The sequence below is a fragment of the Rhineura floridana genome, chromosome 2 (assembly GCF_030035675.1).
Source record: "Rhineura floridana isolate rRhiFlo1 chromosome 2, rRhiFlo1.hap2, whole genome shotgun sequence".
Taxonomy (NCBI): domain Eukaryota; kingdom Metazoa; phylum Chordata; class Lepidosauria; order Squamata; family Rhineuridae; genus Rhineura; species Rhineura floridana.
In genome coordinates this window covers 158,501,200-158,524,942 of record NC_084481.1, presented here as the reverse complement: position 1 = coordinate 158,524,942, position 23,743 = coordinate 158,501,200, and the positions used below count along the sequence as shown (strand labels likewise).

The 23,743-nt window shown below is 39.3% G+C and overlaps 1 protein-coding gene across 6 annotated transcripts in view; it reads right to left on the bottom strand.

Annotated features, from left to right (window-relative positions):
* The window catches only part of FUT8 (fucosyltransferase 8), a 169,681-nt gene that overhangs the window by 81,935 nt on the left and 64,003 nt on the right, over window positions 1-23,743 (bottom strand). For 5 of the 6 annotated variants that reach the window (XM_061611003.1, XM_061611005.1, XM_061611002.1 and 2 more), the window contains exons 3-5: window positions 16,630-16,745; window positions 16,344-16,509; window positions 2,698-2,812 (exon numbers count right to left, since the gene is read on the bottom strand). In XM_061611003.1, coding sequence (XP_061466987.1) covers window positions 2,698-2,812; window positions 16,344-16,509; window positions 16,630-16,745 — 397 coding nt within the window. The remainder of the gene's footprint in view (window positions 1-2,697; window positions 2,813-16,343; window positions 16,510-16,629; window positions 16,746-23,743) is intronic. The other variant, XM_061611006.1, reaches the window with a different exon arrangement.

Genomic DNA, 23,743 nt, shown 5'->3' with positions numbered 1-23,743 from the left:
TTGTGGATTTGGTACCAGGTCTGAGACATTGTGCTTTTTACATTCTCAGGATTGTAATTATAGCAGTACTTTTGCCGGCACATATTGACTGACACGCTTTAGGGAGTCCTAGTTCAAATGGCATACAAGAAGATTGCATGTTAATCCCTGACATCTCAGATACAGAAGAGACAATATTCCTTTAGGGGACAATTACTGCTATATGCTTTGAGCTCCTACTGGGAGAAAGGGCAGGATATAAATCTAATAAATAAATAAATATTATCTAATAGATTGTGTTAGGTTTCAGTAGTGAAGTTGTTTTCCAATTTTGTTTTTATGTATTTTGTTGTATATCACTTTTGATGCACTATTGGCAAAGAGTATTAAATGCATAGCCACACAACCAAACACCTTTTTCACAACTCATAGAAACATGTGAAGAATCATTCTTATTCATTTCATAACTCTTCCCACAAACAGCTGCATTGTATTGTGATCAACTGTCAACAATTCTATTAGTACAGAATCTCTACTGCAAATAGCATTTACATTTTAAGCAAATTTATTGAGGCTATTCCTTTATCTTCCAAACCTGGCCATTATTATCTGTGTTCTTTTTTAAATAAAAGGTTTTTACCACATTTGAATAAATACATTTGAACACGCTAATATTGGTAATAATATCCTCAATCACTTCCTGTTCTTGGCTCTTCTATATATAGCAACACAGAGCTCATTGTTAAGATTAATGGATAGTGAGGCGAAGTGGCTAGAGTGTCAGACTATGACCTAGGAGATCATGGTTCAAACCCTTGCTCAGCCATGCAGTTCACTAGGTGACCTTGGGCCAGTCCCTTACTCTCAGCCTATCTCCCTCATGGAGCTGCTGTAAGGATAAAATGGAGAGGGGAAGAACTATGCTGAATCAAAAGCCCTTCCATGAAGACAAATATATCAAATGGATTCCACCAATAAGGAGTTAATATTGAAGCAAAATTGAGCAACTGGAATGGCTACAGTCCTCGTGAAATCTAAAATCAAGTTTTTCCAGGTGATCACCCCTACAGAGTACAAATGTTTATGCACATAGCTCTTCAGGCATATTTAAACTAGTATGTTAGCAGTTTTCAGTGGCTTTCTTCTCTCTGCCTTAAAATCTAAATATATTAACAGAGGTGCATATCATGCATGATTGTGTTATATGGAAAATGTCATTTGAAAACGAATATACTCCAAATTTTCATATTGTCACAACTCCATGTTACTGACTGCTTTATTCAGAATCATGACGTTGAATTTTAGAGCTAGAATTAAATTACACTAAATGTGGTGAAACTACACTCATATTGCTTGCATATTACACAGCTTAACTGTCTGATCTTGAGAGCCTGACATCAGAAGTTCCAACTTTGGAAACATTTATATCAGCAGAAGATGCAAGCTAAAAGATAACACAACATCCAAAAAACTGGCTTAAGAAAGAAATGCAACAACAGAAAGCGGCTAGCATCCAAACCAGGAAAAAATAGAGGGCAAAAGCCAAGATGCTAGAAAAATAGAAATTTATTGTGTGTTCAAACCTGACGCCTTTCAACCTCTAGGTTTATAGGCCCTCCTCTGGGGGTTGCAGGCTATCGAGAACCTTTGGGTTGCTGTGACATATACACATGCTTAATATTCTGTTCTTTGAGGTGTTTATATTGTTGTAAGCGGTCTGCTCATTTGAACTTCTCGATAGCCTGCAATCCCCTGATGAAGGCCTATAAACCTAGAGGCTGAAACGCGTTGGGTTTGAACACACAATAAATTTCTATTTTTCTAGTATCTTGGCTTTTGCCCTCTGTTTTTTCCTTCTTAAGAAAGAAATGCCCCACACATTCACAAACATATGATAAAGTTAGGTTCTTGAATTGTTTGCTTTGCATTTTAAGATGAGTTGCCAAATCTACAGCATCTTAATATTATAAAATAGGCAGAATCACTAATGTACTAATGATCTTTAGAATATTTAGCTGATTCTTAGCACCATTGATTTTTAATCACTAACAGCAGACAGCCTCTCACATCCACAGATCCTACATAAAGGCCCTAACACCTTAACCTACCCACCTCGTTGGTCCCATAGTTTCTCTGTTCCCTCGTCCTTGGCTACTCTCTCTTTAGTTCTAAAACAAGTTTCTTAAAAGTGCAACTGTATACATGTCTACTCAGAAATTCCATTGAGCTCAGTGGGGCTTACTTCCAGGTAAGTGGGTATAAGTTTGCCACCTAAGCTACATCATGCCATAATTATTGAATATATATGTAATTGAACAGATATTTTCTTTTTTGCACATATATACAGCAGCCTGAATTAGAAACTCATGCTCCATCAGGAGATTGTGTTGCCTATTGTTTCAGCCTTGAACCTAAATCCTCCTTTAAAACTATCTTCAACATACTGATTTTTAATAGCTATATGAATAGAGTTGCACTTCTAGGAGAAAATGGACACAAATTGCCCATTCATTTGATCTATAAAACTTAACACATGCTCTCTTATTTAATTCCTGAACACATTACATTATTACATAAAATATTTTCATTATTTTATTCACAGAAGCTGCTTCATCCTTGATAAATATCTATATTTTTCTGGCACCTTATGTGCTCTCATACTGCTTTAAATTCCATTTCAATTTCTTTCTATACAAGGACTTTCTACAGAATTCTTACCTGAAGATAAGTTATTCTCCGCTGTACCAGCTCTGTCAAATCTTTGGCTTCTTTTTCTCGCCAATCACCTGCTCCATCTGTTTGACTGAGGTAGTACAGATCTGTCATTATTGACCTGTTTTAAAAGGGGAGGGGGGAAGCAAACAAGCAACCTTTATGGCTAACTTAACTAATCAGAAGGATTAATGACAAAATGAAAACTAAGTGTTCATTACCTAAAAAAATCTTCAAAAAGCTAGATAACACCTTAAAATAGGATTTAAAAAAAACCCTAATCCCCCTTCATTTCCAGAGTCAACTGGCTGTATGTGCGCACTCCACTCATCCTCAATACATTCACTAGTCCTAAACCCTAATTGAAGCAAAATATTGTAACAATTTAGACATAAGAAAACCAAGTTCTCTGACACGCACATACGCATATGGAATTGGAACCGATTCCCCCCCCCAAGCATTGTAAACAGTTTTCATAATAAAACAAATCCTCTGGCACAGGCAGACCATCATAGTAATTTCTGTTGAAAGCAACCAAAAATGAGTTACTATCATTGAATGTTAGAAAAACATAGGTTTATGTTTAAACCAAATAGGTTTAATATACAGTCTCCATGCTGTTCACAGTATTCTAAAAAGTATTCAATTTTCAGGCCCCAGGAATGTGAAAACAGGCACTCTGATCCAATGAAAATATCAGAAGTGTTGACAAAAGAGATGAAAGAAGCCTGTGTTTTCCCTCTATTCACCCACTGTCAGTAGTTTGATTAATTGGTCAAAAAATTAGAGAAATCTACATTCACTCTCAAGACTTTCAAGGTCCAAAGATTTTAACAGAAATTCAGCCATCCCATATTTTTCTGGCTTCCCTTATAATGGTATAGCAAAATAAGCAGGTCTGAGAGCAACATAATCAATGTTGTTGGATTTAGCCGCTTCTTCCAATCTGTCACTGAAGAAAATATAAGTTCACGGTAGAAAGTTATAGGCGTTTGGGTAATCAGCAGGCTCTAACTACTTCAATATTGTTGAAAAATACATGAATCAACATTGCATACTAATGCTTTTACTCCAAAGCAATACCAGACTCAACCCATTCAATCCATCCTTGGGGAAGGTAAAAACAAAACTAGAATATTAATGTGTGTAATTACAACCAGTGTTCACAGTTTAAGACCAATCAAGAAAGCACTGCAGATACGTAGAATCTGTATGACAAATGGAACAGTTAGTAGGTTTGTTCCACAGTTATGGAGTTTCCTTTTCCAGCATGCTCACCAAAGTCTGAACATCTTTTAGAAGTGCAGAAGATCCTTACTTATTTGGGCTAGGCCTTAAGCCAGCCAGTAGTGGGCCATTAACACATGAAGTTATGGGTTGCACTGAAAGTAGCACTAAGTTGAATGTTCCAATTTTTCCTTCTGCAATGGAATATTATCCCCTCCCTTCCCCCTCATGCCCCCAAAATTTATTCTGAGGTTTTCCCCCAACCCCCTAGAGCAGACATAGAGACGGTGTAGGGCACACGTGGGAGGAGAAGGGGGTATCCCCTTGCATTAGTTGGAGTTATTCAGCTAGCACAAAGATTTAGTTGAATATCACGCTCTATCTGGAGCTTTAACCTTTTTTCCCTGAGTAGTTTTAGATTGTGTCTTCTTATCCTTTAGTCAGGAACTATTCATGGCTGTCCCATTCACACAGAAGGCAAAGAAGGGAGAAGAGTGTTGATGGGGGCCTGGATGACAACTAGAAAGTGTGTACTTATAATCTGTTCCAGATTAATTTATGTTTGGTGCAGGTGAACAACACAAAAAGATCTCCAGTGATTGTATGGTTCCCCTGGCCTTGCCAAAAAATAAAAAAGTAGGTGGTCAAACCAACACACACTCCCTCAAAAATATCTTGAGGTTCTATATGGTGGGCTGAGCTGGGCAAAATCTTTAGCCTATGCTCAGCTTGCCATTTATTTATTTATTTATTATTTCAATTTATATACCGCCCTTAGCGAAATAGCTCTCAGGGCGGTGAACAAACAAAATATGTACTGATATGTAGGATATTGGTCTGGGTATAGGAGAATGCCTGATGTGCACACCTGAACTGAACCCAGGCCAAGCACTCATAATGGGTTCAGAAACAGAGGTTACTACAGTCTACAAGAGAGTTTCCCTTGCAAGTTTCAAAGCTATCAGAAGCCTGCTCCACAGTAACTCAGAGAAGGGCTTTTAGTGTGGCTACCCAATTCTGTGGAAATGCACTCCTGTTGAGATACGACAGGCACCTACTATCTGCACTTTCCAGAAACAACTCAAGATATTTTTATTCCAGCAGGGTTTCCAAGCTGGATCAATAGGTCTCTGCCATAAGTGTCTACTTTGTTTTGTTTTTAAGAATTATCTGCTATTTTCTGTATTTTTCTGTAGGGAACACAAAGTAGAAATTGTGGGGAAATGGGGCTTAGGAGATAGAAATGAAGCAGGACAAAGACTTTTTGAATTCTATGAAGCCAATAATTTGTTTCTTGCAAACACATTTTTTGAGCAACCGAAGAGACAACTGTACATGTGGACATCACCAAATGGTCGATATAGGAATTAAATTGATTATATAATTTGTAGCAGAAGATGGAGAAGCTCCATGCTTTCTGCGAAAACAAGACCAGGAGCAGACTGCGGTACAGATCATTAACTGGTCATATCAAAGTTCAGAGGAAAGCTAAAGAAGAACAAAGCAACCATAAGGCCAAAATACAATTTAAATAACATCGCAGAAGAATATAAAGATCAAATAAGGAACAGATTTGAGGCTTTACACTTGGGTGATAGAGAACCAGAAGAACTATGGAGTGAAGTCAGAGACTTTCAGGGAAGGATGCAAAAAGACCACACCTCTTGTTAAAAAGAGAGAAAGACCTCAATGGATGACTGACGAAACACTGTCAGAACCCTAAATGTAATAATACAATGACTAGTATGTAGGGACAAAGAGAACTATTACAAGAGTTATTGTATAGAAATAGGAGAGGACAACAAAAAAGGTAGAACAAGAGCTCTATTCCAAAAGATTAGAGAAATTAAAGGGAAACTTAAACCAAGAGTAGGGATGTTGAATAATCAACAGGAGCACACACTGACTGGCCGAGATGAAATGAAAGGAAGATGGAAGCAATACACTGAAGAACTCTATAAAAGAGATGCAAGGATGACAGATTCATTCATGGAGGAACTGTATGATGAAGAACCAGAAATTTTAGAATGTGAGGTGAATGCTGTTCTTAAAATACTTGGAAGAAACAAATCACCAGGAACAGATGGCATACCAATAGAGTTGCTACAAGTTATTGAGACTGAATCTGTGAAATTTTGACAAAGAATTGTCAACAAATATGGAAAACTAAACAATGGCCGACAGACTGGAAGCGTTCAATATACATCCCAATTCCAAAGAAAAGGGATCCCAGGGAATGCAGTAAATATCAAAGTATTTAAAGTAAAATAATGCTCAAGATTCTACAACAAAGGCTCTTACCATAGATGGAGCGAGAAATGCCAGATATCCAAGCTGGATTTAGAAAAGGAAGGGGTATCAGAGATCATATCACAAACATATGTTGGATAATGAAACGGGCCAAGAAATTTCAGAAGAAATTCACCCTTTTTTTTAAGATTACTGCAAAGCCTTTGATTGTGCAGATCATGAAAAACTATGGAATGCTTCAGAGGCTACTGGAAGGACAGAATAGGGGGAAAGAGTGTTGGACTACGACCTGGGAGACCAGGGTTCGAATCGCCACACAGCCATGAAGCTCAGTGGGTGACCTTGGGCCAGTCACTGCCTCTCAGCCTCAGAGGAAAGCAATGGTAAACCCCTCTGAATACCGCTTACCATGAAAACCCTACTGATAGATCGCCATAAGTTGGAATCGACTTGAAGGCAGTCCATCTCCATTTTGTTTAATCTATATACAGAACATATCATACGGAATGCGGGATTGGACCAAGGTGAAGGAGGTGTGAAAATCGGAGGGAGAAATATCAATAATTTAAGATATGCAGATTATACCATACTACTAGCAGAAACCAGTAATTATTTGAAACGAATGATGATAAAGGTTAAAGTGGAAAGCACAAAAGCAGGACTACAGCTGAACATCAAAAAGACTAAAGTAATGACAACAGAAGGCTTACGTAACTTTAAAGTTGACACTGAGGACACTGAACTTGTCAAGGATTATCAATACCTTGGTACAGTCATTAACCAAAATGGAGACAATAGTCAAGAAATCAGAAGAAGGCTAGGTCTAAGAGAGCAGCTATGAGAGAACTAGAAAAGGTCTTCAAATACAAAAATGTATCACTGAACACTGAAGTCAGGATCATTCAGACCATGGTATTCCCTATCTCTACGTATGGATGTGAAAGTTGGACAGTGAAAAAAGTGGATACAACAAAAATCAAGTCATCTGAAATGTGGTGTTGGAGGAGAGCTTTGCCGATACCATGAACTGGGAAAAAACAAATAATTGAATGTTAGAACAAATTAAACCAGAACTATCATTAGAAGCTAAAATGATGAAACTGAGGTAATCATACTTTGGACACATAATGTGAAGACATGATTCACTACAGAAGACAATAATGCTGGGGGGAAAAGAAGGGAGTAGAAAAAGAAGAAGGCCAAACAAGAGATGGATTGATTCCATAAAGGAAGCCACAGATCTGAATTTACAAGATCTGAATAGGGTGGTTTATAACAGATGCTATTGGAGGTTACTGATTCATAGGGTCACCATATGTCGTAACTGACTTGAAGGCACATAACAACCACAAACTTATTAATCACTTGTTACCTAAAAGTTCTCCAAGAGACTTACATTTAAAAACATAAATACATTATACAAAAGAAAATTCATATAAAACATTAATATTCATACAACATAAATGAAAACAAAACAAAAAGCTCTTTCCCCAAAACAGCTATATTGGCAGCATGCTAACAATAAAACAGAATCAACTCAGTCTATCAAAGGCCTACCGAAAAAGCTCAATCTCTTCCTAGCACCAACAAAATGTTAGCAAAGGCACCAGGTACATCTCAATGGAGAAAGCATTCCATGGACAGGGAGACACTACTGAAAAGGCCCTCTCCCTTACCATCACCCTCCAAGCGTCTCTTAGAAGCAGGACCCAAAGAAAGGCCTCAAATTATGATTTCAGGGTCCCAGTGGGTTTATATTGAGAGAGGTGTTCCAGAAGATACTTGGATCCTGAGCCGTAAAGAGCTTTATAGGTCAAAACCAGCACTCTGAATTGGGCTCAGAAGCATATAGGAAGCCAGCGTAGCTGGAACAGAATTGGTATTATATGATCTTTTCATCTCGAACCTGTCAACAGTCAGGCAGCTTCATTCTGCACCAATTAAAGCACTAATAATCAACATACTGAACTCTAGAATGCAGAAAATACATTCTGAGGTGTTCTATAGATAGGGGCATGGCAGGAGATCTTAAAGGGGGGGGGAAGAGAATCAAATCCTGATGGGATACATAAAGGTTTTGTGATGATGGCAAGCTGAACACCACTCTCTAAAATTCCCTGGCCAACAATATCCAGAATTACTCAAGAAAAGTCCCATAAATCTTTGTCAGATCGTGCAATCTCATTCCCAACATCTCTTAGTATATTGTCTCAAATCCCAAATAAGCTGAACAGGGCACAAAGTCCCCTACAATTTTCTCAGTGAAGATGAACAACCATGCCACTTGTACAGCTATAGGGTGAAGTCAGCATGTGAAAGGTCCAACAAACTGTCAGTACCTAGGTGCAACAGGATAGGAATCCATGATTAGTATGAGTTTTCATGGAGTTAAACATTACTTTCAAGCAGCCTCACTGTCCTCATATCAGGTACTGCTATATTTAAAACAAGTATTTCTTTAATCACAACAGGTAAACTGAAATTAGATTGGGTCACTCATTTATTAAAAAATCTCCAGTTACTCTAGGACTTAATCAGGGGTGGGGAACCTTTGGCCCTCCAGATGTTACTGAACTACAACTTCCATCAGCCCTAGGAATCATGGCCAATGGGCAAGGAAGATGGGAGTTGTAGTTCAGCAACATCTGGAGGGCCACAGGTACTCCACACCTGGGCTAAAAAGAACCTGAATCCCAAAATCTATCTACTATAATCTTAAAGTATGATCCATCTTAGGCTCCTGAAGCCGCCTGCATTCAGAGCAAGAACGACACTGGACGTAGAGCGCTTGTCCTTTCCTCATACCGTTGTGAATGCAGACCTCAGAAAATGGAACCATACTTCAACCTTGTATTCAAAAAGTCCCATATTCAACCCCTGACATAAACAGTTAAAAGGATGAGATAGCAAGTGATAGGAAAGAATGGTGGGAAAGAACCCTGACAGTAGCTCTCTACTGGAGACCTACTGGCAATTACAGTATATGCTACCAGGACAGATGAACAAATAGTCTGACTTCATATGAGACAGTTTCCTATGATCTCAGTTCGTTGGGCCATTATTTACACATGCCCAGGGGATGATGTTAAGTATGGGTCAGTGAGAGTGGCTGTAAGTGCAGATGAATTGCACTTTACTTTGACATCAAAACATTTGCATTGCAGTTAAGGTTCCAACTATACTTGCTTTCAATTTATACTGAATGAAACATATGAATTGTCAATAAAGGCATGGACTACTGTTGTTAATATATAATGCTATAGTAATCAACATTAACAGCAAGTATTTCCACCAACTCAAAAATCTAATCTGCATCTAGAGTCGATCACATCTACAAAACATCATGTAAAATATTATTTTGCCATTGGTACCTGAAGTATCAGCTTTACAGAATGACCAGGATATAAATAATTCACGTTATTAACTTTAATGCCAGATCTAGATAGGGCAAAGTTGTCAAAGTAAGGAAATGAACAGTTATTGACCATCCAGGTAAACAAATTAATCCAGTTAGAAGTCAAGATTGGCAAAAAAATACATTATCTTCAATATTACAGCAGACTTACATGTGGTTTTATAGCTTACAAGATTTTTCCACTGTGGCAGTTATTCTCATGATGAAATATACACCTAGAGAAACCACCTCTTTAGCAATAAACACCTCCAAAGAAGGAAGTTTGGTTTAGGGCAGCAAACAAATTATATAGCTTAATTTTGCTTAATTTTAAAAATGTAATATATAAAACATATCATTTATGTGTATGTACATGCGCTCATATATGTATACACACACAAAACTGACAAAATTCATGGTAGACATGCTATGCGTATACCTGCAGATTTCATACATAATCTTAACCGACCAATGAGGAAATTCCTTAGTGTACCCATGAAGTCTCCAAGACAGGATAAGTGAAATTATGTTCTAAAGTTTGATTGCAAATATCATTTTAACTTATTTTTTCCATGAGCATGCTGTTTCAGAAGAAGTTTCCTATACATCATCCAATCCATCAAAGGAAACTCAATGAAAACATAGGTGTCCATGCCACCAAGATAATAGGTAACACAAACTCGAGGAACATGTGGCTCAAACAAGTATGTATAACTTTCAGAATGACTGCTGATTAAGACATCTACTATGCCTGATTCTAAGCAGAACCACATATACAAAAATAAAAATATCCCTATGTCTGCCCCTTCAGAATAGAAAAATCTTGTCTGTTGGACATTGCCTCAAGCATAGAGAAGCAACTCACAATGAAAACATATCTGCCCATTCTTTATGGAGGCAGACTGCTCTGGGAGGACCATAATACTGGGACTGGGCTCCTGCTGAGAGGAAGGGTGGGATATAAATCAAATAATAAATAAATAAATAATACTCAAACTTTTACTGTTTAGCAATACAGATCCCTGAACCTGAACTAACATTTGGATGGCTTTAAAAGAAAATAGACAAATTCATGGAGGACAGGGCTATCAATGGCTTCTAGCCATGATGGCTGTGCTCTGCCACCCTAGTCAGAGGCAGTATGTTTCTGAAAACCAGTTGATGGAAGCCTCAGGAGGGGAGAGTGTTCTTGCACTCAGGTCCTGCTTGCAGGCTTTCCCCAGGCACCTGGTTGGCCACTGTGAGAACAGGATGCTGGAGTAGATGGGCCACTGGCTTGATCCAGCAGGCTCTTATTATGTTCTTAGAAAGGTGTGCTAAAATACCAATATTGAAATCTTTGCACAAACCTAAGTAGCTTGAATGGATCCAACAAGTGATTTGCCAACACGAACAGCCTTGCTCTGAGAACAGCTCTAACTATTTTACAAACTAGGCATAATGATCTTACATTTCTCAAAAGAATTAAAATATTTGGGGTCCTCAACAGAGTAGTTGCCATATCAAACAGGGGCTTCAAATTCCTAGATAAATCAGTACCTTATAACACAGTTCTGTGCATGGAAACTAAATCCTACTGGATTTGATGGAACTTGTTCCTTCGTTAAGTGTTTAGGATTGCTGTTGGGCAGAGGAATCCTATAGGGAAAGGGGGAAGAGTCTGTGGTAGAAGAACTGACACTCCCTAAGCCCTGCCAGACTTGCACTGGCAGGAGGCAAGATGGAGGGATGTCTGTTTTCCCCTCCATTTTGATTTTTGATTTTTTCCCCTCCCATTGGCTGAAATGACAATATTATTTGGTTATCTTAAAGGTAGCATACCAGAAGATGATCTAGAAATGACAACTTACTTGTTCTGGCATTTGAATGATAATATGTCAGAATTAGAAAAGCATTCTCTCTCTATATGTAGATTCTTGGCTAACTAAAGTATGAGACATGGCATGTATGGTAAAGTTAAGAAGCCTGGTCACAGTGAGAGAGGGTAGATAATTAGAGAATACTTTTGTAGAGAAAAAGAGTTTGTTTTATTTCACACCATAACAATAAAGGGCAAGACTCTGTAAATCCAAGTCCTTTGTTGGGGGAAGTTTAAAAGTTTAAAGATAGGGAATACAGATGAAATAAATAAGCTGGGGAAGAATTATTGACAGGTCTTTCCTCTTTATCTGTAGGATCAAGGTTCTGTTTTGGTGTACAAAACCCTATATAGCTTGGGACCAGGATAACTTAAAGACCCTCTTACCCCTTATTTACCCAGACGATCACTACGCTCTGCAGATGAGGGCCTCCTGAAGATACCATCTTATCAGGAGGTCTGTTCCACACAACATAGGAAGCGGACCTTTAGTGTAGTGGTACCTACCCTTTGGAATTCCCTCCCCATAAATATTAGACAGGTGCCCTCTGTTATATTTTTGGAGCATACTGAAGACCTTCCTCTTTCAACAAGCCTTTTAAGTAGAGACCTTATCCCAGTCTGCATCTGTGGTGGAATTGCTTTTTAATACGTTTTTACAGCTTTTTTTAAAATAGATGTTTTTAAAGACGTTTTGTTTTAATATATTTTAAAGTCTGTGTTTATGTTTTAGAGTGTTTTTGGTGCTTTTGTTTGCTACCCTGGGCTCCTACTGGGAGGAAGGGTGAGATATAAATCTAATAAATAAATAAAATAATAAATAAATGATAAATTGTGATTGTTAGATATCAAAATTATTTTTTAAAAATAATATTTTTAGAACTTGTATAGAAATATAATGGTTTATACTGTATCAATTAATCATATATTTTGTTGAGAACAATAAAATTTATTTTAAAAAAGAAAAGATAGATATGATCTTTACGTAACGTAATACATCAATGTTCCTCTAGTGTTTCAAACAGTCATTTCCCCTGAAGGTTCTGGGTTACTATCTACCAAGAGCAGTAGCGGCAGCAGGAACACCAGTTGGAATAGAAAGGGACAAAAAAAATTATCTGGCCCCAAGATTTCTCTTTACCACCCCCATCTTTGAGGGGAACAGAACAAGGAGCCACATGATCCCACTAACAGTACTTAGTATTCTGGAGCTATCATTTTGAGAAAAATATACAAATCTAAGGGCGACATTCAACAAAATAGTTGTGTACGTACAAGGATTACTGCTAGAGCAATGGGACTCCTCCCTCTCCCTAAATCTGCTCTGGAGGATTGGGGGGAAACCGAGAACAGATTTAGGGGACACACGAGGGAAAGAGAGTGGGAGAATATTCTGTTGCACAAGGACAAATCCTTGTGCTAATGGAACATGCAACTTAGCACTATATTGAATACAACCCTGATACTATGAATTGCACTGAGAAACGTTATGGCTGACAAGTGATTACCCGAAACAACTTAGGTACTTAGAGAAAGGTAAGGTATTCTTGGTCTATGGGAAATGATAGAATTGAACAGGCTGATTCCTATAAATACCTGGGCATTTGGTTCCATGAAGCAGCAAGCTGGAGAACCCAGGAAAAATTTAAGGCCAAAGCTGAGAAAAACATGGGCACATTAACCCGCTTCTTTTTTATAAAGGGTGGAAAATTTCTGCCAGCGGCCATCCGTGTTTTTAAAACTAAAATAGTCCCTCTGATTCTTTTTCGGGCACCAATTTGATTTCCATATTTCAAGGGTTCACTCAAAGGAATTCAATCCTTTTTCCGTAGGTCCATCTTTTGGTGTCCCAAGATGTGTCTCTGGAGCCACCCTTAATTTAAGAGGCTGGCTTCAATTCCCTAAAATGCTTAGCCTGGACTTATGCTGTTCATCTCTGGCTTTGCTGCTGTCTGATGCTTACTCACAGCTCCCTTACATCTCAGGCAATGAGAGATTCTGCGGAGTCATCTTGGTCAAAGACAGTGGTGAAAAAAGTTACTTCAGTAGGCCTCTCTCCTTCTGATCTGCTTTCTATGGATTTTGAAAGAGCCAAAGGGATTGTCAAACAGAGGCTAGTGGATATTGATAACCAAGAGCTCTCTGCAGCCGCACAGGGTCCTTGTTCTCTCCAGTCACTGGGTCTATCAGGTTTTCTTCGCAAAAACCTACCTAAGCTGGTTATTTATTCCCAAGTATAGGAGAGCATTCTCTTTGGCTCGATTTAATGTCCTACCCTCTAAACTTTGGACGGCAGATATAAAAAAACTCCAAGAAACAACAGATGTTACCCCTGTGATAATGACAAAGTGGAGTCTATTTCACATGTCCTGTTTAATTGTAGGTATTACGAAGGGGCCAGCAAAGACCTAATATACCCTATTATGCAGTCTTTCCCAGCCCGTTCTGTTGAGTCCCTTTTGACTGTTTTACTTGAGGGTTCAGATAAGGCAATTACTGAGCAAGTGGCAAAATTCTTGAACTTGGCCATCCGGACTAGACCCTGTATGATTGTCAATGGTAGTTAAATAACTTGAGTTGTTTATATAATTCAGTTTGTTGCTCATTGCACCCTGTGTTACTAAGTAATCTTATTTTATAACTCCCAGCATTATGTTTTCTATTTGTGGTCAGTTGACTGTAAATAAAGATTGATGATGATGATGAATGATGATGATGAAGAATAATGATGGAGGATGGAGGATGAAGAATAATGATGGAGAATGGAGGATGACGATGACGATGAGGAGGATGAACTTAGGTACTTAAGGACCATCATTTGCTTATGCTCCACCCTGATCACTAGGATCTCTGACAGGGCAGTTCTGCTGATTCTCCACACCTCTGAGGTTCGGTTGGCCTTCACTAGGGCCTGAGCCTTCAGCGTGGCAGGCTTTGCCTTGTGCAACTCCCTTCCAATAGATGCTCAGATGGAACCGTCCCTGCTTTCTTTTAGATGTCTTCTGAAAACTGTATTGTTTAGATGGGCCTTCACAATATAAATTTCCCTTCTTAACCAACCAGTATTTATTGAAATGTTGCTTGTATTGATTTTATTATAATTCTGTATGTTGTATATACCGCCTTGATGCATTTTTTACAAGTGTGGATTATAAATAATTGAATAAATAAATAGAATTTATAATAAAAATAAGTCACCACATAGAGGTACTATTATATTATTAGTTATATTTGCTAATCACTTTTTTCAGAAAGGTGAACTCAAAGCACCTTACAAAACAAATGTTAAAAACAAGTGTACTTTTCTACAAAAGAAAACTTTTCTAAAAATATGTATAGACCAAGGAAAATCAGAATCAAATATATTATTATTATTAATAATAATAATAATAATTATTATTATTATTATTTCCCACCCTTCCTCCCAGCAGTAGCCCAGGGCGGCAATATATCACTGAAATCAATCCCAGCAACTTTATAATCTAGTTTTTCTTTATTTTTTAGAGTTTAAGCACCAATGGCTGGCAATATGGTGTTTTGTGGGGTGACTTTCATGGTAAGTGAGTTTGAGAAAGTTTGGTGTCATAACACTCTGCATGTTGTCAACAAAGGGTCTGAGACAATGACTTGGATCCTAACACCAACAATCAGTGTTCTGCTGGCAGAATAAGACTCTTGCCTCCTTTCCACTGAAGCTCCCTGCACCCCTAAAAAATCTGATTCTGTGGTTCACGAAACCCTCAAACAGCATTTGTTGCACTGCAAATAACTGCAGTTCCAGGTACTATTCACTCATCTGAGCACACGGTCATGTTTCTGTTAATACAGGGATGGAAAACCGCTTGCTTGTGGGCCAGAGGGCTTCCCTAGCCAACCTAGTGCCTTTTCCTCCCAGACCCCAACCTGCCCCACCTTCTTTGCCTGCCTCTTAGGAAGTTGCCAAAGGCTTTTCCCTCTTGTTTTAAATAGATTTGCTTTCAGCATGAATAAGTCTGGTTCCAACCCAATCTTTTTGTTTATAACAGCCCCTCATTTGCCAGCCTCTTTGACAATGACACTTGGGCTGCAGTCTTAAGGGACATTTATATGGAGTTAAGTAAGTCCCTATGAATACATTTGAACTTACTCCTGAATAAACATACACTGAAGTGCACTGTTAAATTGTCTGAAGCCAGGCATTAGGTTTGGCATTGCAGAGAAGCAATAGCAATGTTCACAATCTCTTCCTAAGCATGAAGGAAACATTCTGTGTAAATGTCTAGTCTGCAATCATCAGGAGGGATCCATGCAGAACTGGTGGTGCATTGTCCTTGCATGTTGCTCCAAGCCTCCAGGTCCCCATAGAGTTGAATCATATTGGCAGATGTAGTGGAACAGAAAGATAAATAAGCTCTAGCCATGAAATATCACACAATAAAATTATGTCATTGTAAGATGCCACACTTGGCTGCCTTTCCTATGATAGACTACCATGTAAAGCATAATGAATGAATAAATGTCAGCCGTATGCCAATATATAAATTAGTGAGAAGACAACTGTATTGCTACAAGTTTCTTCCTGACAAATTTTAAAAAATATGAAGCCAATTCATTTATACAATGTCATTGGATTCAGCTGAAAAGGGCTCAGCAGAAAGGAACAGAGTTCTGTATGCAGGGCACTCCTTCCAGATGTGCAAGAAAATGCTGTGGAGGCAGCAAATGTCAGGCATCCTACAACAGAACCGAGGGGGATTTGCTTGCTGATCATGTATCACTGAATTTATATCTGAGTTTTATGTTGGTAGCCATAGAATATTACATTTATTACCTAAACAGGAATACCTTAAAAGCAGATGAATCAAGTATGTCATTATTCTTTATTTTATCCAGCTTGCAACCTTTTTAGTACAGAAAATATTCAGCAATAATAGTTATTAGTACCTTTCATGATCACCCAAGTCAGACAGAAGTTCATCAATATGCCTTTGGAATTCATTTCCTTCCAAATTTTTTAGTTTCTTCAATTCACTCTGGAGAAAAAACCAAAGCTCCTTGGCTCCATTTTCAATTCTCCTCCTCAATATTTCATGGTCTTTTCCTAAGCCCACTTTAAAAAATGGGGGGGGGAGGTAAGGAATAGGCAGCATTAATTTCTCTCTCTACACAGAAAATGCATTTGTGTAATGGTGCACCCATTCTATGTAAAAGAAAATACTCATATACAAACCATCTCCTGTTTGTTGTTTATAGTTTTCTATCTGTTCTTTGGCCTTTATTAGCTGTTCTTCTAAAGCATGAACTCTTCCTGCAGCAGGGCCCTGATCAAGAGGACCTTCTGGTATCCTATAGCAAAAGTGAAAGAATGCAACAAATAAGTTTGCATATACTATGGTATTTACATGCTTTTCCAAAGGATAATCGACTAGAAAGAAATGTGCTGTGCTGCTGCTATTAGTAAATTACTTCTTAGTTACAAGTTGCTATTATTTGCACTTTAAGTATTAGGTGATTTATGGATTTCATACACTGTTTTTAAAGGGTTTTTGTTTGTTTTAACATTGTTATAAGTCACTTGGAGACCTTCAGCTATCAAGCAATTAATAAAACTAATAATTAATAATAATTTGATGTTAATATTTATTTGCTAGCATTCCAGTTCTTTGACATACTAGATAAGACTTGCAAAGACAACGAGAAGGTTACCTTTTTATATTTATCAGTAAGAAACTTCAGTTAAAGACAGTGGCCTTGTTTGTACATCACACTAAGCCAAACCATGGCTTAGTACAAATGTACGAGTTCCGCTTATCCCCAGTTGTTTTGCTGGTGCGTAACACTGAATTAAGCCATGGCTTGGCTTAGTGTGTCATGCGAAGCCAGGTTTGTGGTTTAGCTCTCTTCAGACTAACCATGAGCCATAAAACCTGTATACACTTTAGATTTATTGGCATTTCAACTGATTTTGTAGGCTTCAAATAACGAATGTCAAATACTGAGTTATTACTGAATGTTATTGAATGTTACAAGAAAAATATCATGTGTTGGATCTTAAATACTTGTGCATGCCAACCATCAAATCAGTCATTTACAAACTTTGCCAGGGAACTTGCATTCCTTAGAAGCGTATCAAGAAGTCTTCAATGAGAAAAACAATAATGGGGGATGAGTCTCCCTACAGATGGCTTGCCTACTGTACTAATACTCCTGTGCAATGAGCAGCCACCATGAAATGTTGGATATATTCCAAGGCACAACCTCATTTTATAATAGCCAGCAGCAAGTTCACAAAATGAATGAAGTGTTTGTTCTAAAAATGTCCCAGAATCCTCTACAATGTGCAGCATTTCCACAGCAGATGTCCTGGGTTTCCTTGACAAAAAAGGATGTAATGTTTCTTAAGAGTAGAAAGTTGACTTGTAATCATACATAATTGTGTATCAGCAATCAATAGAACATCAGCTATCAAAGTATCAACTTTTATATCCAATGCTGAAATCAAATACTACTGGTTTGAAAAACATGTCAGAATAATTGCAAATTAAGACTATTCAGAGAACACTATAAAAATTTACAGAGAATTTTTTTGGGGGGAGGAATTATTTTCAGCTCTGCTGGTATCCCTTCAATAAATACAGGAATTTCTACTTGTGAATTTCCTAAGAGGAAACTGTAAAGAAAAATACAAGAATCATTCAAAATTATAATATCAGTGTTCAAGTGAAAACATTTAGCAATAACCATTTTCCTTAAATCAGCATTTCCTATGATATAACTCATTCTTCACTGAACAGAAACATATAAAAAACATTTCGAGTACTGCATAACACCCTACTCAGCTAAAGTAGTATACAAGAGAAAAACACAAAGATCTCTTTAACAAGTTTGACAAAGAATCTAGTAATTCCAACAATATCAGGGAGGGAATGGCATGGAAAGATACATCATTTTATCTAGATCAGGCTATGCCTTATAAATGCAGCTGTCCATATTTTTGGCTGTAAACTTTACCTACATCGATGCATTGTCACCACCGTATAATGAGGGGCGAGCTACCAACTGCGTTTATATGGCTCACATGGACTTAAGAGAGGAGTCACACATACAATGATTTGTCCAGGACGCTATAAAATTCTTCATGCACACTCTAATATACAGTTCTATATTAGTGAATGATGGTAAACAAATCCACCACTAACTATAAATAAGTAGACCACTGACTACGTAAACTGGAAAGCCCGTAGTTCAAAACTTGCCTCAGGCATGAACACTAGGTGATATTAGGCAAGACACTATTTCTCATCCTCAGATCCTAAACCTGGTATTATATAACCGCCACCCCATGGTAGGGGTGGCTAACACATACACACCAGTCTTGGGGCCTAATCCTGCTCCCCAAGCAAACTTTGTGTTTTTTTTCTTTTTGCCCCTGAAGACTCTATTGATTTTGGCGGCTGCAGCAAAAAAGAAAGGGGGGGGGAGCAGATGCAGGGGAGGGCAGAATGATTGAAACGCTCTGATGTAAATGCAAATCATCCCTCCCAATTCATCAGACTGGTCATTTGATTAGTGGAGAAGGACTGTAGGGAGGGGCACAGTTCAGCTGGGAAGGGTTTCAAGGTGTTACTGTTGATATAGAAAGCCTTCAACAGGGGACCAGTTTATCTGAAGGATCGTCTTACCCCATATGGCCCTTTTCAATCTGTGGAACTGACACATAATGTCAGTTTTGCACTTGCAAGGAAATTAACTCATTATGAAGCACTTACCCTACCCATTAGGCAGGAACTGGTTTCCACACTGGCTTCCAGTTTGTTTGGGCCAAATTCGAAGTGTTGGTGATGGCCTTAAAACCCGTTATGGTTTGGGCTAATATATATGAAGGACTGCCTGCCTATGGAGATCACTAAAGGCTTACTGCACGCCCCAACAACCTAGCTGGAACCAAGAAGAGGGCATTTTCGGTGTGGCTGTGCTGAGACCCTACAATCTTCCTGAGAAAGGCTCATTTTACCTACTGTCTAATGGCCTTCCATAGGATGTCAATATCTTGCTTTTTTAATAGGATTTGGTTGTTCCTTTTTGAAGTGGCTTTAATTGCTCGGCTTAAATTATTTTTGATGGTTATATTTTTTACAATTTTTATTTGCTGTTTTATGGCTTTTTATTTTAGAGTTTTGTATACTGCCCTTCACCAATAAGCAGCAGAATAGTTTACATCAATAACACCAGCAAGAAAAAGGCAGCAGTAAATTATTCATTAATTCCATAAAAATCCACTAACAATTCTTCACCCCTGTCCCCATCTCCAAATGTTTGCTGAAAGAGGCATGTCTTGATCTGTTTCCTATAATGAAGGAGCTAGAAGCACAGCATGGGGGAGGGAATTTTACAGTCATAGATCCACTACTGAAAAGACCCTTCTGGTAGGGTGGGGGTAGAAGCATCCGTTGTTGTTGTCAAACTGTTTTAAAAATGGTTAAAATTTGTTTTACCTTTTGTTAGCTGTCTTGGGCTTGTTGAGGAAAAGCAGGGGATAAATATGTTTCAAACAAACACTTGCCTGAAGTTAAATATAACAAATAAACCAGCATCCAAGGCCTCTCCATGTTAGTTTACTATCCAACCAGCTTGCTTACAGCCATCTCCATGCCACCCATTTGTCTGTTAATCACTATTCCAAATTAGACAAATCATTATTTCACTCTACCAAATGGAAAGAAAAAAAGAGTTGCCTCAAAACACAGTATTCTAACTGTGAGAAAAACTAGGTACAATGTATTGTAATAACTGGAGTGCCAGGCTTATATCAAGGAGACCCTAACTCATATTCCCATTCAGCTGTGAAGCTGGGCGACCATGGGCTAGCTCAGGAATAGCCAACCTTATGCCCTCCAGTTATTGTTGGACTGCAACTCCCATCACTCCCAGCCAGCATGACCAACAGTCAGAAATGATGGGAGCTGTACTCCAACAACATCTGGAGGACACCCTTAGGCTAGCTATTCACTCTCAGCCTAACCAGCTCACAGGATTGTTTAAAGATAAACTGGGGAAGAATAATGTACACTGCTCTGAGCTCCTTGAAGGAACAACAGGATAAAATGTAATAATAAAATCAAGCGACAAGCAATAAGTTCAAGAGAATACAGATTTCTTTAAAAAGAGCATTATTTTTTCAAGCACACAGTAGGGCACCGCTTCTCGGTGCCCTGCTAATAAGGCGCCAGTGGGAGCGATCAGCTGGAGGGGGACTGAAGCTCCCTGCACTCCAGCTGATTGCGCCACAGGAGGGGAAGATCTTCTCCTCGGGGGTAGTCAGACTCCCGCACTCCAGCTGATCACGCCGGTGGGGGTGAAGATCAGCTGTAGCGTGCTACAGCTGATCTTCTCTTCTGGCGCGATCAGACTCCCACTCGAACTGATCGTGCCTGAGGAGGGGAAGATCTGATCTGATCTGATCATCTCCTCCTCTGGCGCGATCAGCGGGTTAGGTTCCAGACCCCCGCGCTACAGCTGATTCGCTTCCCGGCGGTTTTCACTTTCTGGCGGAGATCTGGAACCTAACCTGCCATATGAGTGGGGCCCTACTGTACTGTAAAAGTATCTAAATGAAACACTAGATTTAACACATAATAGGCACAATGCAGAAGGCTAAAAGCAGGAGAAAAAATACTGTTTGTGCATACAAGCCATGTAAGAGATATATGCCAAATTAGTTGCGTGAAACACCATTTTGCATGCAGACCTATCTTCTTGATTTTCCTCATGCTAGATTCTTTTGTAGACTGTGTGTTATGCAGACAGCTACTCTGGGATTAAAGAGTGGGGAGTACCAAAATATTAAATTAATGTGTCTTCTTTCATAAAGACTTAAAGGAAATTTTAATTTCATCCCTGTAAGTAGATTCAAGATTTCCAGAAATTTAGAAGCCACTGATCATTTTTTTAATGAAAAAACACTTTAGGTTTGACTTTTTATTGCTTTAGTATGATAAACAGTGCCGGTGCCAAAGGGCAGCCAGGTGGGGCCCTGGCCAGGGGCCTCGTGGCCCATATGGGCCCCTGAAGGGCCCCTCATTATGGTGGGGGAGTAGCGCTCCTCTTCCATGGCAGGCTCCCTTCCGCAGATCGCAGAGAGGAAGCTGCCCGCTCGCTCGCACTCACTTGTTCTCCTCCCCACCTGCCAGCTCACTCACTCACTCCCTCGCTCACCCTCCGTCCCGCCAATTCCGTAGCTCCCCCTCCCCCCGCCCACTCTCCCTCCCCCTGCTCGCTCATGCTCTCCCCCACTCACTCCCCCTTCCCCTGGCCCCCCTGCTCTCACCCTCCTGCTCCTCTGCCAGCTTGTAGGTAGATAGGTGGGTGGGGCATGCATGCATGTGCCAGGGCAGGCTGGTGCCAAGGGCCCTGGCATGCCTGGGGCCAGCCCTAATGATAAAATACATCATTTATATGTATAAACATATAAAACTGTGCTATTTGGCATATTTATGAAATGTAGACATCTACCCTATATTTCGAAGTAAGACCCACTCTATGTAGTGGAACTTTCTCCCATGTACCACCACCTGGGACTGCAGCCTCAAAAGTAAAATGCATTGGTTTTGTAGTAGGCTCTGTGCCACAGAGAGGGGAACTGAAAAGGTTAACCACTAGGATCGGATGAGGTCAAAAAGACAGCAAATGCCGTTTACTTGCGTCTAGTGGTTCCAAACATCACCCTAACCCTAAGCAATGAATGCTTAGCTTGGTAGTCTCATGAAGATGGCAGTATCTTGTAGATGCAGAAATGCATCTTGGATTTGAGTGTTGTACTATGTGTACATATACAGGAATTAAAATTCTCTGCAGCACTGTCTTACATAAAGTCTACACATACTACACATTAAGTGAATACAACCTTGTCTTAAGCATTTCATTCATTCCAAAACAGAAAATTTTGGAATTTTCTTCAGTGATGCCCAAAATTAAAAATGTTCTTGTGGTGCAGGAAAAAGAAAATTAAAAATGTTCTTGGGAAAAAACAAAAACTCCCTCCCCTCCCCCAGCTTTTACATCTTTATTCCTATCCCCTCCTGCACCTCTCATATTAGAGTTGAGGTACATGTAGGTCCATGATATTTCTGCTATCAAGGAAAGTAGTTGTAGGCTAACAGGGAGGGATTTTGAGCAGACAAATGGCTAGAAAGAATGGGCCCCTTCTCCCCATCCCCATTCTTGCACTCATTGTGAGGTCATCTGCCACTGCTTTCTCAAAAAGACAAGGACCAAGGAACTACATGTGACAGTTTTGCTCTCACTTATTTATAAGTCATCAGAGCAAGTGGGGCAGAATGGAACGGTGTATTTTAAGTAGTACTTAAAATGTAAGCACTTATTTATTTAGTTAGTTAGTTTAATTTATATACCGCCCTAAGCCCGAAGGCTCTCTGGGCGGTGTACAAAAGATAAAAACAAGCACAATATATAAATACAATAAATACAATAAATAATAATAATAAAAAAAAATAACGAACCAAACAACATCCAAAATACGGAAATGCTGTTTAAAATACACTTTAAAATGCCTGGGAGTATAAAAAGGTTTTCACCTGGCGCCGAAAAGATAGTAGCGTCGGCGCCAGGCACACCTCATCAGGAAGACTGTTCCACAGTTCGGGGGCCACTACTGAAGCCTCTCGATGGGATGGTACTCGGAGGAGGGCCTTAGATGTTGAGCGTAGTGTACGGGTAGGTTCATATTGGGAGAGGCGTTCCACCAGGTATTGCGGTCCCATGCCGTGTAGGGCTTTATAGGTCAAAACCAGCACTTTGAATCTAGCCCGGAAACAAATAGGAAGCCAGTGCAGACGGGCCAGAACAGGTGTTATATGAGCGGACCTTCTGGTCCGCGTCAACAATCTGGCCGCTGCATTCTGGACTAGCTGTAGTTTCCGAACAGTCTTCAAGGGCAGCCCCACGTAGAGCGCGTTGCAGTAGTCCAATCTAGAAGTTACCAGAGCATGAACAACTGAAGCAAGGTCATCACTGTCCAGATAGGGACGTAGCTGGGCTACCAATCGAAGATGGTAAAAAGCATTCCGTGCCACCGAGGCCACCTGGGCCTCAAGAGGCAGGGAAGGATCGAAAAGAACTCTCAAGCTACGAACCTGTACTTATTTTAAGTAGTTATTTTAAATAGTGAGGAAATTTCTGGAGAGGAACAAAATTTCCCTAGAATTTTCATGCGGTGGTGGCTTACCTTAGATTAAAAGTAAATAGGCTCTGTGTGCGTTTTATTTATGTATTTTATTTAATTATTATTTGATTTATATCCTGCCCTTCCTCCCAGCAAGAGCCTA